Raw genomic sequence first — 13634 nt, 5'->3', positions numbered from 1 at the left:
GCCCTTGCTTAAGTCTTGAAAGGCAGCAAGGGTCAGGCAAAGACCGCCCCCGAAGCCAGGCTGCCCTCGCTCAGTAAACACTGGGCAGCCGGTGGCCCTGCCAGGCGTTCCTAGAAGAGGCCCAGGGGAGGGACAGTGGCCAGAAATCAGCTGGCCTGGGTCACAGGGGAGGCCAAGGCTGGGCCTGGAAGCCAGGAGGGCGGATGCCCCCTGTTCCCCCACCTGTTAGGAAAGCCCAGGGCCTGGGCAGGTGCAGTACTGGGAAGATGGGAGGGCTGTGGCACTGTTGAGCCTGCCATGGCCGCTGCCTGCTGGGGGAGGGGGATTCAAGACCCCTCAGGCTGCTAGCGGGTACACAGAGCTGCCAGCTGGATCTGGGGCCCAGGCCTCTGAGGGCCATGCCAAGGGCAGCCCTGCTCCTGTCTGCCCCAGCCGACAGAGACAAGGTCCAGGCCCCAACAACATGCCCAGCCCAGCCTGGATCCTAAGGAAAGCTTCGCACCGCCTGAGCTCCCTGGCCAGCTGCACCTGGGGCACGAGGGGGTTAACGCCCGCCGGGGGAGGGCTGGAGGGACAGGGGCTGGCCAGGCGGTGGGGAATCCAGAGGGCAGGCGTAGCCTGGCCCAGACGCCCTTGCTCGCTGTCTGCCTTCGCCTGCTCTGCGCACAGGATGGCCCCGAGAGGTGAGAGCCGGTGTGGCCCCGCCACAGGGCCCCAGGATGGAACCCTGAGCCCAAGCCGAGGCCTGGTTACATGCACCCTCCTCCCAGCCTGAGGGACACGAACATGGGGCATATGAGGCCAGGCTGAGTCTCTGCACAAGACAGGGAGGGACAGGGGACAAGCACGCAGACCTACCTGCCGTGGGCCATGCCCATCAAACTTCCTACTGCAGCTCCTCTTGGGGATACTACACCCCACACTGCACCCACCCACGGGAAGCCCTTCTGATGCCTGGACCAGCTCCGGTGCCCCGTGCCCCCACCTGGCCCGCTGCAGTGAAGACTCAGGACAGGATGGGCCAACCAGCTGGGTTGCAGTGCCCAGCAAAGGGGTGTGGGGCACCTGCTGGGGAGGCTGCTTGGCAGGTGAGCAAGGTCTGGGGTGACCAGGAGCCCCAGGCCTGGTGCCTGCAGCATGCTGGGGACCAGGCAGGCCAGCGGCGGACAGTGCCGGGCAGCAGGGAACACCCCTGCAGCCTGCTCCGGAAGGTTCCAAAAGCTGGCAGCCCACGGCCAGCACCGAGCTCTGTTCAAGCCAATGCCAGGGGACAGCGGCCGCCCGGGCCCTGGCCGTGAAGTCGGGGAGCCCTTAGTGTTCTCGGGAGGCAGGGCCCGCCACCTGCTGGTCCCTTGGAGGGAAAGTTCAGGCTGTGCCACAAACCCGGAGTCGGCTCACCCGGGGCGGGCAGGCAAGGCAGCAGCCCGAGCCCCCTCTCACCGCCTCTCCACATCCTTATCCCTGCAGGTGGTCTGGTCCTGGCAGTGCTGCTGGCATCCTGGGCGGCACTGGCTCCCCATGGTCTACAGGGAGCAGAGCCGGGGACATCAGGGGACACCAAGGACCCACCCTGCCCGGCTGTGTGCGTGTGTAGCAGGGGCGACTATGCCAACGAGCTCACGGTCTTCTGCAGCGCCAGGAACCTCAGCCAGCTGCCTGCAGGCCTCCCCAACGATACCAGGGCCCTGTGGCTGGATGGGAACAATTTCTCCTCTGTGCCGCCCGCTGCCTTCCAAAACCTGTCGAGTCTGGACTTCCTCAACCTGCAGGGCAGCCGGTTGGGCAGCCTGGAGCCGCAGGCGCTGCGGGGCCTGCACAGCCTGTCCCACCTGCACCTCGAGCACAACCAGCTGCGCAGCCTGGAGCCCCACACCTTCGCACACACGCCCAGCCTGGCCTCGCTCGGCCTCAACAACAATCAGCTGGGCCGGCTGGAAGGCGGCCTCTTCCGGGGCCTGGCCAGCCTCTGGGACCTCAACCTGGGCCGGAACAGCCTCGTGGTGCTGCCCGACGGCACCTTCCAGGGCCTGGGGAACCTGCGCGAGCTGGTGCTGGCCGGCAACAAGCTGGCGTACCTGCAGCCAGCGCTCTTCTGCGGCCTAGGTGAGCTCCGGGAGCTGGACCTAAGCAGGAACGCGCTGCGCAGCGTCAAGGCCAATGTCTTTGTGCAGCTGCCGCGGCTGCAAAAGCTCTACCTGGACCGCAACACCATCAACGCCGTGGCCCCGGGCGCCTTCCTGGGCATGAAGGCGCTGCGCTGGCTCGACCTGTCCCACAACCGCATCGGTGGCCTGCTCGAGGACACCTTCCCGGGCCTGCTGGGCCTGCACGTGCTGCGCCTGGCCCACAACGCCCTCGCCAGCCTGCGGCCCCACACCTTCAAGGACCTGCACTTCCTGGAGGAGCTGCAGCTGGGCCACAACCGCATTCAGCAGCTGGCTGAGAGGACCTTCGAGGGCCTGGGGCAGCTGGAAGTGCTCACCCTCAATGACAACCACATCCAGGAGATCCAGGTTGGAGCCTTCCTCGGCCTGCCCAACATGGCCGTCATGAACCTCTCTGGGAACTGCCTGCGCACCCTGCCGGAGCAGGTGTTCCAGGGCCTGGGCCACCTGCACAGCCTGCACCTGGAGCGCAGCTGCCTAGGCCGCGTGCGCCCGCGCACCTTCGCCGGCCTCACGGGGCTGCGCAGGCTCTTCCTCAGGCAGAGCAGCATCAACAGCATCAACGAGCAGAGCCTGTGGGGGCTGCCCGAGCTGCTGGAGCTCGACCTGGCCGGCAATCAGCTGAGCCACCTGCCCCGCCGACTCTTCCAGGGCCTCAGCAAGCTCGAGTACCTGCAGCTGGCCGGCAACCGGCTGGCGGTGCTGTCCGCCGAGGTCCTGGGCCCGCTGCGGCAGGTCTTCTGGCTGGACCTCTCACACAACTGCCTGGAGGCACTGGCTGAGGGCCTGCTGGCACCCCTGGGGCAGCTGCGCTACCTGAGCCTCAGGAACAACTCCCTGCGTGGCCTCGCGCCCCCACAGCCGGGCCTGGAGCGCCTGTGGCTCGAGGGCAACCCCTGGGACTGTGGCTGCCCACTCAAGGCGCTGCGGGCCTGGGCCCTGCGAAGCCCGGCTGTAGTACCACGCTTCGTGAAGGCCGTGTGTGAAGGCGATGACTGCCAAGTGCCTGTGTACACTTACAACAACATCACCTGCGCCAGCCCTGCCGGCGTGGTGGGCCTGGACCTGCGGGACCTCCCGGAGGACCACTTTGCCCACTGCTGACGCCACGGGCTCCCCTGCTGCCCCAGCTCCCACGTTCTTTCCTTACTGGGCGTTCCGCTCTGCCAGAACCCAAGGGCTCAACCACAAGTGGGGGGGCAGCTAGGCAGTCCCCCACAGCTGCGGCCAATTAAAACCAAACCAACACCACCCCTGACTCGACCACCCTGCCTGGGGGCGGGGCACGGCGGGCCCTCCCCAGGACACCCACCCGGCTGGGGGCGGGGCACACTCACTCAGGTTCTGCTGCAGCTTCTTCCACTTGTCCTTGCTCTCTGGGACAGCAGGTTGGGGACCGGGCGGTCAGCCCTGGGATTCCAGCTACCACGGGGACCGACACAGGGCACCCACAGCACCCCACAACCCAGCCCCGGCTGACTCCTGGCTTGGTTCCTCTGGGCTCAGCTGCCCCCTCCTGGGCATCTCTGATACACAATCTTCGAAGACAAGGCCCCTTTGTCCAAGCCTGCAGGAGCTGCTGGCAGGGGACCAACGGGCAGAAGCCGGGTGACCACTGAGGGGCACCAGACCCAGGCTGTGGCAATGGAGATGTTTAATTAAGGGGAGAAGGCAGCTGGGTGGGTTGCCTAGTTACCCTCCCTCGCAGCCAGGAGCAGGTTCCCAGACAGTATCAAAGCTTGGGCAAGGGCCGAGCTGGGCAAAGTGCAGGCCAACACATGGCGTGCAGGGCAGTCCCTGTGGGTTCTGGGTCAGGCGATGCGGGCAGGCGTCCCATCCAGAATCTTCTGGGCTATGGAAGTGAGCACGGGGAACGCTGGGCTCTTGGGGAACTCCTGGATGAAGTCCCGGCCCTCCTCGAGGCTCTTGCCAAGCTCAGGGTCCAGGGGCACGGAGCCTGCCAGGACAAGAAGGTGACACTACCAGCCCCACCCCTCGGGACCAGCCGCCCAGCTCTCAGCACCCACCTAGGAAGGGGACGCCTGCGTGTCTGGCCAGCTCCTCGCCTCCGCCCCGGGAGAAGATGTTGGTGCACTCCTAGCAGAAGGCAGGACTCGCTCATCAGACTCCGGAGGGGAGGGGCGGGGCGCCCCCAGGCTCCACCAGGCGGATCCCTGACTCACTGAGCAGTGCGGGCAGGAGAAGCCGCTCATGTTCTCCACGACCCCCAGCACCTGCAGCCCTGTCTTCCTACAGAAAGTCAGCTCCCGCCTCACGTCCCCCACGGACACGGCCTGAGAGCGAGGCACACCCAGAACGGGCTGTCAGCTGCATGCCTGGCCCAGCCCGGCCGCACAAGGGGCAGGCCGCGCCCGCGGGTACCTGTGGCGTGGTGACCACGAGCGCCTGCAGGCACCTGCAGGGGCGCAGGGCTTCCACGGCGGCCATGTGTTCATCCGAGGTCCCCGGGGGCGTGTCCACCACCAGGTAGTCCAGCTCCCCCCAGGCCACGTCCGACACAAACTGCTTGATGAGCGCTGTGAGGACCGGGGCTGCTGGGACGGGGACCGGGAGGGGGACCCCTGCCCTGGCCGCCCTCTCCCCGGGGCCCGCCGTTACCGGTCTTCTTGGGGCCTCTCCACACCACAGCCTCGTCGGGCTTCTCGAGCAGGAAGCCCACGGACATGAGGGCGATACTCTGCTCCTGGTCCACGAAGACGGGCACCCAGCCGCTGTCACACTGGTGCACGGCCCGGCCCTGCGCGCGCAGCATGCGAGGGATGCTGGGCCCGCACAGGTCCACGTCCAGGATGCCCACCTGCAAGCAGCGCGGCGGGGCTCAGGGCTCAGGGCGGGCAGGGCTCGGGGCGGACAGGGCTCGGGGCGGACAGGGCTCAGGGCTCAGGGCGGGCATGGCTCGTGGCGGGCAGGGCTCAGGGCTCAGGGCTCAGGGCCGGCAGGGCTCAGGGCTCAGGGCCGGCAGGGCTCGGGGCGGGCATGGCTCGGGGCGGACAGGGCTCAGGGCTGGCAGGGCTCGGGGTGGGCAGGGCTCAGGGCTCAGGGCTCGTGGCGGGCAGGGCTCAGGGCTCAGGGCGGGCATGGCTCAGGGCTCAGGGCGCCGCGCGGACCTCACCTTCTTGCCGTGGTGGCGCAGGGCCAAGGCCACCTCGGCCGACACGGTGCTCTTCCCGACACCCCCCTTCCCCGACAGCACCAGCAGGACGTGCCGGACGCCGGCCAGGTTCCCGAGCTCTGGCCAGACACGGAGGGCGGCCGGTCAGGGAGGCTGCGGTGGGGCCCGCGCGGAGGGCGAGGGACGCACGGCGCCGACCCCGGCGCACTCACCCGCCGACTCCATGCCGCTGCCCACCGCGCCGGCCGCTCCGCGAGCAACCGCCAGATGCCAGGTCAGACTGACGGGCCGCCCAGCCAATGAGCAGGCAGAGCCCGCCCCCTGCTGCCTTTTGAAGGGCCTAGTCTCGCTCTCCTCAGCCAATCATATCATCGGAGCGGCTGTCGCTCTTCGCTCGTATTTCCGGCGTAGACGCCGGCTTGCGATTGGATCTACTTGCTGTTTGAGGCCCGAACGTGGGGCCGCCTGCTTCGCCCAATGGCCGAGCGAGGCCTGCCTGCGACAGCAGGAGGAACGGCCAATAGCAACGCCGAGTCGGGATTGATAGGTCGGGCAACCTGTCTGGAGCAGGCGCGTCCCCAGAGACCCGCCCCCTCCTCTTAGCGTCGAGCCGGGCGCGCCCGCCTCCGGCCTCCCGGCCCAATGCGGCGCCGGGGCGGGCAATGTTGACGTCCCGCCGGGAGCGGACAGTGGGTCACGGCGGGGCGGGCGGCGGCCCGAGGACCCCCGCGTCCAGCAGGTCCCTCGCCGCGGAGTCCGGGCCGGCTCGCCGCCGTCATGGCCAGGCGCCCCCGGAGCAGCCGGGCGTGGCGCTTTGTCCTGAGCGCGGCCCGCCGGGATGCGGCCGAGAGCGGCTACAACTCTGACGGGCAGGTGGGTTCCCCGACGCCCTGGGAGGCCTCGGCCTGCGGCTGTCGGGGCGCTGCACCCCAAGTGCGGCCTCGTGGCTCAGGGACGCCAGCCGGGTGACCCCCGTGGCCCTCGCCGTCGGGACACCCGCTCCTCCCAGGGAGCCTGCATGCAGGCCGCTTGGCGTGGCAGTGGGCTGCAGCTCTGTGGACTTGCACGAGGGCAAGTCCTGTTGTGTCCAAGGGGGGCGCCTTCCAGCAGAGACAGAGACAGCGTGCAGAGCTCTGGCCAGTGTGGAAGGCCCAGCTGCCATGTCGGTATTAGGGAGGAGGGCCGGCGAGCTAGGCCATAAAGGGGCCGGAAGGGCGCGGGTCGGCTGCCCCCTAGGCTGGGTCCACAGCTGTCCCGGTCCAGGGCGGACAGGACCAGGCTGTGCTCAGTCCCCGGCCTGGTGCGCTGAAGCTGGGGGTCAGGGGCCGGTAGGTGGGCTGTGCTGGCCACTGGAGGCCCCGGACGGCCTCGGCGGCCAGGGGCAAACAGCCTGCGCTCCCTCCCAGCACAGCGATTCCGACTCGGACGCCGAGTACGCGTCCTTGCCCCCGGCCATCCCCAGCGCCGTGCCCGTGACCGGGGAGTCCTTCTGCGACTGTGCCGGCCAGAGCGAGGCCTCGCCGCGCAGCCTGCACGCCGCGCACCTGAGCAAGGACTGCCGCTGCGGGGAGGAGGCGGAGCGTGAGCGCCGGGGCGGGGCCTGGGGCGGAGCGTGAGCGCCGGGGCGGGGCCTGAGAGCCGGGAGGGGCGGGGCCGTGGGAGGTGGGACCCGGGGCAGGCCTTCCTCCCGGGTGGCATGGCGGAGCTGTGACGCCCCCAGCTCCGGATGCTCTGTGCTGCCAGACTTCGACTGGGTCTGGGATGACCTGAATAAGTCCTCCGCCACCCTGCTGAGCTGCGACAACCGCAAGGTCAGCTTCCACACTGACTACAGCTGTGGCACAGCGGCCGTCCGGGGCACCAAGGAGCTGGGCCAGGGCCAGCACTTCTGGGAGATCAAGATGACCTCGCCCGTGTATGGCACCGACATGGTGAGTGACGCTGGTCCGGGGGGGTGGCTGCCGGGAATGCCAGGCCCGGCTCCCTGTGCCCAGCCCTGCTGTGTCTAGATGGTGGGCATCGGGACATCAGACGTGGACCTGGACAAGTACCACCACACGTTCTGCAGCCTGCTGGGCAGAGACGAGGCCAGCTGGGGCCTCTCCTACACAGGTGAGTGGCTGCGGCCCTGGGGGACCCTCGCTCACCACCCTCCTACTCACCACCCCTCCTGCCCCAGGGCTCCTTCACCACAAGGGCGACAAGACGAGCTTCTCCCCACGGTTCGGTCAGGGCTCCATCATCGGGGTGCACCTGGACGCGTGGCACGGGACTCTGACGTTCTTCAAGAACAGGAAGTTCATAGGTGAGGCGGCCACTGCCCCTGCCCGGTGCCCGTCCCCGTGGCTGCCCAGGGGACATCAGTGTCCTGTCCCCCTCCCCGCAGGAGTGGCCGCCACCAAGCTGTGGGACAGGAAGTTCTACCCCATGGTGTGCTCCACAGCTGCCAGGAGCAGCATGAAGGTGATCCGCTCGTGCGCCAGCTCCACCTCCCTGCAGTATCTGTGCTGCTACCGCCTGCGCCAGCTGCGGCCACACTCGGGGGACACGCTGGAGGGCCTGCCCCTGCCGCCCGGCCTGAAGCAGCTGCTGCACGACAAGCTGGGCTGGGTGCTGGGCATGAGCTGCAGCCCGCACCTGCGCCCTCGCCCGCAGCCGCCCCAGCCAGGACTGAGACCAGGCCCTGTCAGAGGAAACGCCGCCGCCGGAGCTGACGCCCGGCTGTCCTCTCTCTGCCCGCGGCCCACGTAGCAGGAAGAGCTGGGCCCTGCCTCTGCGGAGGCCGACTGCCTTGCCGCCTGGGCTGGGCAGAGCAGCAGGTGACCAGGCCCTCTGGACCCAGCGTGGGAGGCGAGAACGGTGACCGCCTGGCGCTCCCCGCGGCAGAGGGCCCAGCTAGCAGCTGCTGTCCGCAGCTCTCTGCACGTCCTTAGCCGCTGTTCCCACAGGCCCCACGACCCCAGGGACTGCAATAAACAGTTCATGTCTCATGTGACAGCACCTACTTAGGGCTGCCAAACCCCGTGTTCTTTCTCTTTCCTCAGTGTCCCGCCAGGCCTCGGGGGCAGTGGGACTGTCCTTCCTGTTCCCATAGTGCCCGGCTGGGACATGTGGGCACCATCTCTGCCACCTCCGCAGCCCTCGGGGTCCCCGGGAGCCACGGCAGTGGTCAGGAGCCCAGGTCCAGCAGGAGGTCTGGGTCCACTGTGCTCAGAAAGAGGCAGAGCCGCCGAGCGAGGTCAGGCCCCACCCTGCGAGGCCGGCCACGTGTGCTGCCCTTCACGGGCAGGTCAGCCAGCAGATGTTGGCGCTCCAGCTCGCTGGTGCAGGTTGCCAGTGCCTAGGGAAGGTGTGAGAATCACTGAGGGCCCTTGGGCACCAGCGCCACCTCCCTGGGGCAGGAGCCCTACCTGCTGCAAAAGGCGTGGTGCGGGGAAGGCAGCCACGATAGAGTCAGCCACGGCAGGGCTGGCTCGGTTGAACTGCATTATCTGACGCCTCCAGGCCTCCCGCAGCCCATGGCCATCTCTGGTGACCCGCACGCCTGCAGCCCAGCGCCCCGTGGTACAGAAGGAGAGAGATTGGCATTCTCGGTGCCACCTGCAGCCGGGGGCATGGGAGGCCGTCAGCGGGCTCTACCACTCTCACCCTCTGCCCACACCCTGCCCGAGGCAGCTGGCACCTGATTGGGTGCTGGGCCAAGGCTCGAGTGATGGCGCACACATGCTGACTCAGCTCCTGCCACGAGGTCACCAGGAGCACGTCCAGGTCCGCCCAGAGCTGCAGGTGGACCAGTGCCTGGCAGGGGTTGGGCACGGCAAGGGCATGAGAAACAGGACGAGCTGCCCCTGCCTCCATCACCGCCAGCCACACGGCCCTCACCTCCTGCACCTCACGCCTGCTGACGGGCACTTCTGCGTGAGCCACCACTGGATTCTGTGTGGTCTGCGTCTTTGCACTGGACTGGCGACACCTGAGTACGGGTGTCTGTCCCTCAGCTTCCTGCCCTCCCCTGGGAGCGCTGATCCCACAGGTGCCCCCGTCCCAGCCAATAAGGCAAGCAATACCACAGGTAAGCGTCCAGTCCGATGACAGCCAGGTGCTGGCGGGCGGTGCTCTGGGCGGAGATCCAGGGCACGGAGCAGAGGGGGCCAGAGGCCTGGAGGGAAGCACAGACATGCCTGCTCACAGGAAGGGGTGACGCAGGGCCAATCCCGAAAGACCCCTTGAGCAAACCCCAGGATGCCCCTGGCTTTGCTCTGGGGCTCACAAGGGCGCCTGGCAGCTGTGTCAGCTGAGCAGCCGGCAGGGATGCTGGCTGTCACGGGGAGGGCAAGTCCCAGGCCATCCATTCTGCCAAGGGCTGCCCCGGGACCAAGGAGGAGCCTCAGCCCAAGCGAGCGGGAAAGCAGGGGGCACAGGGCGGGGGGCGGGCCGCGGCCCCTTTAGCACCTGCACCAGTCCGGCTACCCCCTGCACAAACTCCTCAGGCTCCAGCAGTAGCAGCTCCTGCTCCTCCAGAAGCTCCTGTGGGGACACGGGGAGACACTGGGGCTCTGGGGGTGCCTGCAGGGGTGAGGGTTCAGGGGCACCTCCACCAGCCTCCGGTGGGCACTCACGCCGCGCGGGCAGGGGTCCAGTGCCGCTCCGCTCCAGCGCAGGCTCCGCGCGCGGCGCTGCGGCTCGAGGAGGCACTGACAGCCCAGGGCGCCCAGCGCCTCCAGCAGCACGTCCGCGCCCGGGTCCTGCAGGATAGCTGCGGCCGCGGGCGGGGACCTTCAGCCGCGCCCCCTCCGCGGGGACCCCTCCCCGCCCGCGCCCCGCGCCCCGCACCTGGGTCTACGCCCACCACCAGGCGCCTCAGGGCCTGCTCCGGCCGCAGCGCCCTGGCCGGCGGAGCCCGCGTCCCCGTGCTGGCCTGTGCCCCGGCGGGACCCTCGGTGTCCGAATCCGAGATCTCCCAGGTGGGCGGCCTCCGCGGGGCGCGGCGCGAGCCCCGAGCGCTCGCCATGGCCGGGCCGGCCCCTCGCCGCCGCGCTTCCGGCCGCGCCCGGGCCGCTTTACTGGACGCACCGGCGGCTTCCGGCGCAGCATGGCGCGGAAGAAGGTGCGGCCGCGGCTGATCGCCGAGCTGGCCCGCCGCGTGCGGGCCCTGCGGGAGCAGCGAGAGCGGCCCCGCGACGCGCAGCGCTTCGCCGTGGACTACGCGACCCTGACGCGGCCGCACACGGGCCGCCCGCTGCCCGCGCGCGCCTGGGCCGACGTGCGCCGCGAGAGCCGCCTGCTGCAGCTGCTCGGCCGCCTGCCGGGCTTCGGCCTGGGCCGCCTGGTCACGCGCAAGTCCTGGCTGTGGCGGCACGACGAGCCCTGCTGCTGGCGCCTCACGCGCGTGCGGCCCGACTACACGGCGCAGGTGCGTGGCCGCGGGGTCGGGGTGCCCATGGGGCCGGGGTGCCCACGGGGCCGGGGTGCCCACAGGTCCGGGGTGCCCACGGGGCCGGGGTGCCCGAGCTGAGCCGCGCGCCGCTTGCTGTTTTGCAGGACCTGGACCACGGCAAGGCCTGGGGCGTGCTGACCTTCAAGGGTGAGGGGGCGCGGGCGGGCTGGGCGCGGGCGAGGGGCGGCGGGCGGCGTACGCTGAGTCCCGCTCCCCCCCAGGGAAGACGGAGAGCGAGGCGCGCGAGATCCCCCAGGCCATGTACCACGACTGGCGGCTGGTGCCCAAGCACGAGGAGGCGGCCTTCGCGGCGGCGGCGAGGGAGGACGCCGCGCCCGGGGACGCGCCGCGCGTCGTGCCCTATCCGCCACTGCTGCGCGCCATGATCCTGGCCGAGCGGCACCAGAGCGGGGACCGCAGCCTGGAGGAGCCGCTGCTCCACGTGGGGCGCGTCCGCGTGGAGCCCTGGGACTACCCGGTCCGGCTGGAGGCGAAGGCGAAGCCCAGGGGCACCCCCGTGTAGGGCGCCCCGCGGGCGGGGGCCGGGAATAAAGACAGACTCGACTCGCGTGGCCTGCGTGTGGTGTCTCTGTCGGGGCTGCGGGGACGCGGCGCGGCCCGGGCGAGGGTTCCCTTTAAGTGCAGGCCCCGCCCCGGCGCCGCCCGCTGCACCGGGCCCAGGCCGACGCCGCCATCATGATCTGCGTGCTGCTCGCCCTCTTCGCCCACCTCTTCCCGGCAGGTGAGCGGCGGGGCCCGGGCGGGGGGCGGCCGGGGACCCGGGCCGGCCTGACGCTCCGACCCCGCAGCCGGCAGCGGCGTGCAGGAACGCACCTTCCTGGCCGTGAAGCCGGACGGCGTGCAGCGGCGGCTGGTGGGCGAGGTGGTGCGGCGGTTCGAGACCAAGGGCTTCAAGCTGGTGGCGCTCAAGCTGGTGCAGGTGGGCTGGCGCGCGGGGCCGGCGGGGCGGGGCGGCCGGCGGGGTGCCCGGCGCGAGCTGCCCGCACTGCTCCGCAGGCGTCGGAGGAGCTGCTGCGTGAGCACTACGCCGAGCTGCGCGAGCGCCCCTTCTTCAGCCGGCTGATCAAGTACATGGGCTCGGGGCCCGTGGTGGCCATGGTGAGCTTCCCGCGGGGCGGGCGGCGAGGGCGCCCCGGCTGGCCTTTGCTGACCGCCCCTCCTGTGCAGGTGTGGCAGGGCCTGGACGTGGTGCGCATCTCGCGGGCGCTCATTGGCGCCACCGACCCAGCGGACGCACTGCCTGGCACCATTCGTGGCGACTTCTGCATTGAAGTTGGCAAGTAAGGCCGCCCTGGGTCGGCCCCGCCTCGTGCTTCTTGGCGCCTGCCCGCACTCACGCGCCCCTCCCGCGCAGGAACGTGATCCACGGCAGCGACTCGGTGGAGAGCGCACTGCGGGAGATCGCGCTCTGGTTCCGGCCTGAGGAGCTCTTGTGCTGGGAGGACAGCACAGAGCACTGGCTGTACTAGTAGCGGGTGCGGAGCAGCTGGCCACCCCTCGGGCCGCACAGCGGGAAGCCCACGGGGCACCCCTTCTCCCTTGTGCAATAAATGGGGAGAGACTGTGTGGACACCGACTTGAGTAGCACTTGCAGGAGCGCGTTGGCGTTTATTACATACAGAGCAGATACAGGGGTCACTTGCAGGGCCAAAGCCTCGGGTAGGTCGTCTGTGGCCCCTTCCCCGAGCTGCATGCCACCCCCCAACCCCGAGTCCACGGATGAGGGACTGGACAGACATCACAGTGGAGAGGCGGCAGGGTGGTGGGGAGAGGCCTGGGCGTGTGTGTGTGTGTGTGTGTGTGTGTGTGTGGCTGCGTCCAGGTGGGGCAGCTCCCCGAGCTCTGTGCTTCTCTGGTGGGAGGGCATGGGCAGCCCCGCGGTGTCCTTCTGAGCAGGAGTCATGCCCGGGCCCAGGCAGCCGCACCCTCTCTCCTGCAGCGGCAGCCCTAGGCACTTAGCAGTCTGGGAGCACACCCTCCTTCACCTGAGGACTGGCCCAAGGGCCCCGCCTCCAAGGCCAAGCTATCTAGAGATGGCCCTGGGGGCGGGCAGGTGGAATGACATCAGTGGGTGAGGGGGCTGCGGGGATGCTGGGCAAAGCCCAGACAAGGCCAGTGCGTTCTAGGCACTGGGCAGCCTGGGCCCCTCCCTAGATGAAGGCGGTGCAGGCCTGTGTCCTCACAGCCAGGCCTGGGAGGTGGGGGCCCACGCCCCCATGGGCAGCATGCAAAGGCAAATGGGCCTGGGGGGCCCTGCTCCCTGATATGGGGTGCCAGGAAGAGCCCGGGATGGGGGTCAGGCCCTTGGTACCCTTGGGACTTGAAGCTCTGGGCACTGCCCAGGACATGTTGGGGACAGGCCCTCCCTCCTCGTTGACCCGTCACCCCTTCCCTCAGCAAGGGCCTGGAGCTCAGGACAAAGCTGCGGGTTGAGAGGGTGGGCGGGCGGGCAGGGGTCCTATGTACAGGTTGGGGGGCAGCAGCCTCACTCCGGAGTGTAGGACACTTGCCACACGATGATGTGGCTGCGCTCCGCCTTGGACAGCATGGGCTTCACCTGGCCCACGTCCCCGGCACCCTCCTCCGTCTCGTCGTCCTCTCCGTCACCTAGGGGGATGGCATGGCTGTGGGCTGTGAGGGGTCCCACACCCCAGCGCCCAGGCCACCCTGGGCCGTGCGCACTCACCAATACGGAAGTCGATGTAGCCCTCGCCACCACTCAGCACCAGCACGTTCTTCAGCCTCTGCCCCTCGGCGTCGGCCGCAGGGCCCGGGCTCTCGGACGGGCTGTCTAGCACGCTGCCGTTGAGGGTGGCCAGCACATTCCCTGCCATGGGACACAGGAGCTTTGCGTCAGCAGCTTCTGGGATGGGCTTGC

At 69.5% G+C, this 13634-nt stretch overlaps 7 protein-coding genes across 11 annotated transcripts in view; 4 read left to right on the top strand and 3 right to left on the bottom strand.

The window, feature by feature from the left end:
* Nucleotides 1-523: 523 nt before the first annotated feature.
* On the top strand, nucleotides 524-3322 carry IGFALS (insulin like growth factor binding protein acid labile subunit). The gene is made up of 2 exons (XM_058680417.1): nucleotides 524-683; nucleotides 1468-3322. Exons 1-2 carry the CDS (start codon nucleotides 671-673, stop codon nucleotides 3267-3269), a joined length of 1815 nt encoding a protein of 604 aa, XP_058536400.1. The 5' UTR covers nucleotides 524-670; the 3' UTR covers nucleotides 3270-3322.
* Nucleotides 3323-3802: 480 nt separating this feature from the next.
* NUBP2 (NUBP iron-sulfur cluster assembly factor 2, cytosolic) lies at nucleotides 3803-5683 on the bottom strand. Its single transcript, XM_012930203.2, has 7 exons — nucleotides 5511-5683; nucleotides 5299-5417; nucleotides 4785-4983; nucleotides 4548-4702; nucleotides 4349-4459; nucleotides 4193-4262; nucleotides 3803-4122 (listed from the first exon to the last, which is right to left on the bottom strand). Exons 1-7 carry the CDS (start codon nucleotides 5521-5523, stop codon nucleotides 3977-3979), a joined length of 813 nt encoding a protein of 270 aa, XP_012785657.2. The 5' UTR covers nucleotides 5524-5683; the 3' UTR covers nucleotides 3803-3976.
* Nucleotides 5684-5930: 247 nt separating this feature from the next.
* SPSB3 (splA/ryanodine receptor domain and SOCS box containing 3) lies at nucleotides 5931-8049 on the top strand. Its single transcript, XM_004596816.2, has 6 exons — nucleotides 5931-6171; nucleotides 6705-6879; nucleotides 7042-7229; nucleotides 7308-7410; nucleotides 7478-7603; nucleotides 7685-8049. Exons 1-6 carry the CDS (start codon nucleotides 6076-6078, stop codon nucleotides 8047-8049), a joined length of 1053 nt encoding a protein of 350 aa, XP_004596873.2. The 5' UTR covers nucleotides 5931-6075.
* A 272-nt stretch (nucleotides 8050-8321) lies between these two features.
* EME2 (essential meiotic structure-specific endonuclease subunit 2) lies at nucleotides 8322-10309 on the bottom strand. Of its 2 annotated transcripts, XM_058680445.1 has the most exons (8): nucleotides 10132-10309; nucleotides 9918-10054; nucleotides 9751-9825; nucleotides 9366-9457; nucleotides 9181-9271; nucleotides 8981-9096; nucleotides 8709-8898; nucleotides 8322-8638 (listed from the first exon to the last, which is right to left on the bottom strand). In XM_058680445.1, the coding sequence occupies exons 1-8, from the start codon at nucleotides 10307-10309 to the stop codon at nucleotides 8468-8470; spliced, it is 1050 nt and encodes a 349-aa protein (XP_058536428.1). In that variant the 3' UTR covers nucleotides 8322-8467. The 2 variants fall into 2 exon arrangements, with proteins under 2 accessions (XP_058536428.1, XP_058536427.1); XM_058680444.1 differs by lacking the exon at nucleotides 9751-9825.
* A 55-nt stretch (nucleotides 10310-10364) lies between these two features.
* On the top strand, nucleotides 10365-11304 carry MRPS34 (mitochondrial ribosomal protein S34). The gene is made up of 3 exons (XM_058680471.1): nucleotides 10365-10711; nucleotides 10840-10882; nucleotides 10957-11304. The coding sequence occupies exons 1-3, from the start codon at nucleotides 10391-10393 to the stop codon at nucleotides 11256-11258; spliced, it is 666 nt and encodes a 221-aa protein (XP_058536454.1). The 5' UTR covers nucleotides 10365-10390; the 3' UTR covers nucleotides 11259-11304.
* Nucleotides 11295-12246, top strand: NME3 (NME/NM23 nucleoside diphosphate kinase 3). Its single transcript, XM_004596814.2, has 5 exons — nucleotides 11295-11477; nucleotides 11545-11675; nucleotides 11753-11854; nucleotides 11924-12036; nucleotides 12111-12246. The coding sequence occupies exons 1-5, from the start codon at nucleotides 11432-11434 to the stop codon at nucleotides 12223-12225; spliced, it is 507 nt and encodes a 168-aa protein (XP_004596871.2). The 5' UTR covers nucleotides 11295-11431; the 3' UTR covers nucleotides 12226-12246.
* A 104-nt stretch (nucleotides 12247-12350) lies between these two features.
* The window catches only part of MAPK8IP3 (mitogen-activated protein kinase 8 interacting protein 3), a 31973-nt gene continuing 30689 nt past the window's right edge, over nucleotides 12351-13634 (bottom strand). For all 4 annotated transcript variants that reach the window (XM_004596611.2, XM_004596610.2, XM_004596616.2 and 1 more), the window contains 2 exons: nucleotides 13443-13583; nucleotides 12351-13363 (listed from right to left, as the gene is read on the bottom strand). In XM_004596611.2, coding sequence (XP_004596668.2) covers nucleotides 13242-13363; nucleotides 13443-13583 — 263 coding nt within the window. In that variant the 3' untranslated portion in view covers nucleotides 12351-13241. The remainder of the gene's footprint in view (nucleotides 13364-13442; nucleotides 13584-13634) is intronic.

The sequence above is a fragment of the Ochotona princeps genome, chromosome 24 (assembly GCF_030435755.1).
Source record: "Ochotona princeps isolate mOchPri1 chromosome 24, mOchPri1.hap1, whole genome shotgun sequence".
NCBI classification, from domain to species: domain Eukaryota; kingdom Metazoa; phylum Chordata; class Mammalia; order Lagomorpha; family Ochotonidae; genus Ochotona; species Ochotona princeps.
This window is presented reverse-complemented; position numbering and strand designations above follow the sequence as displayed.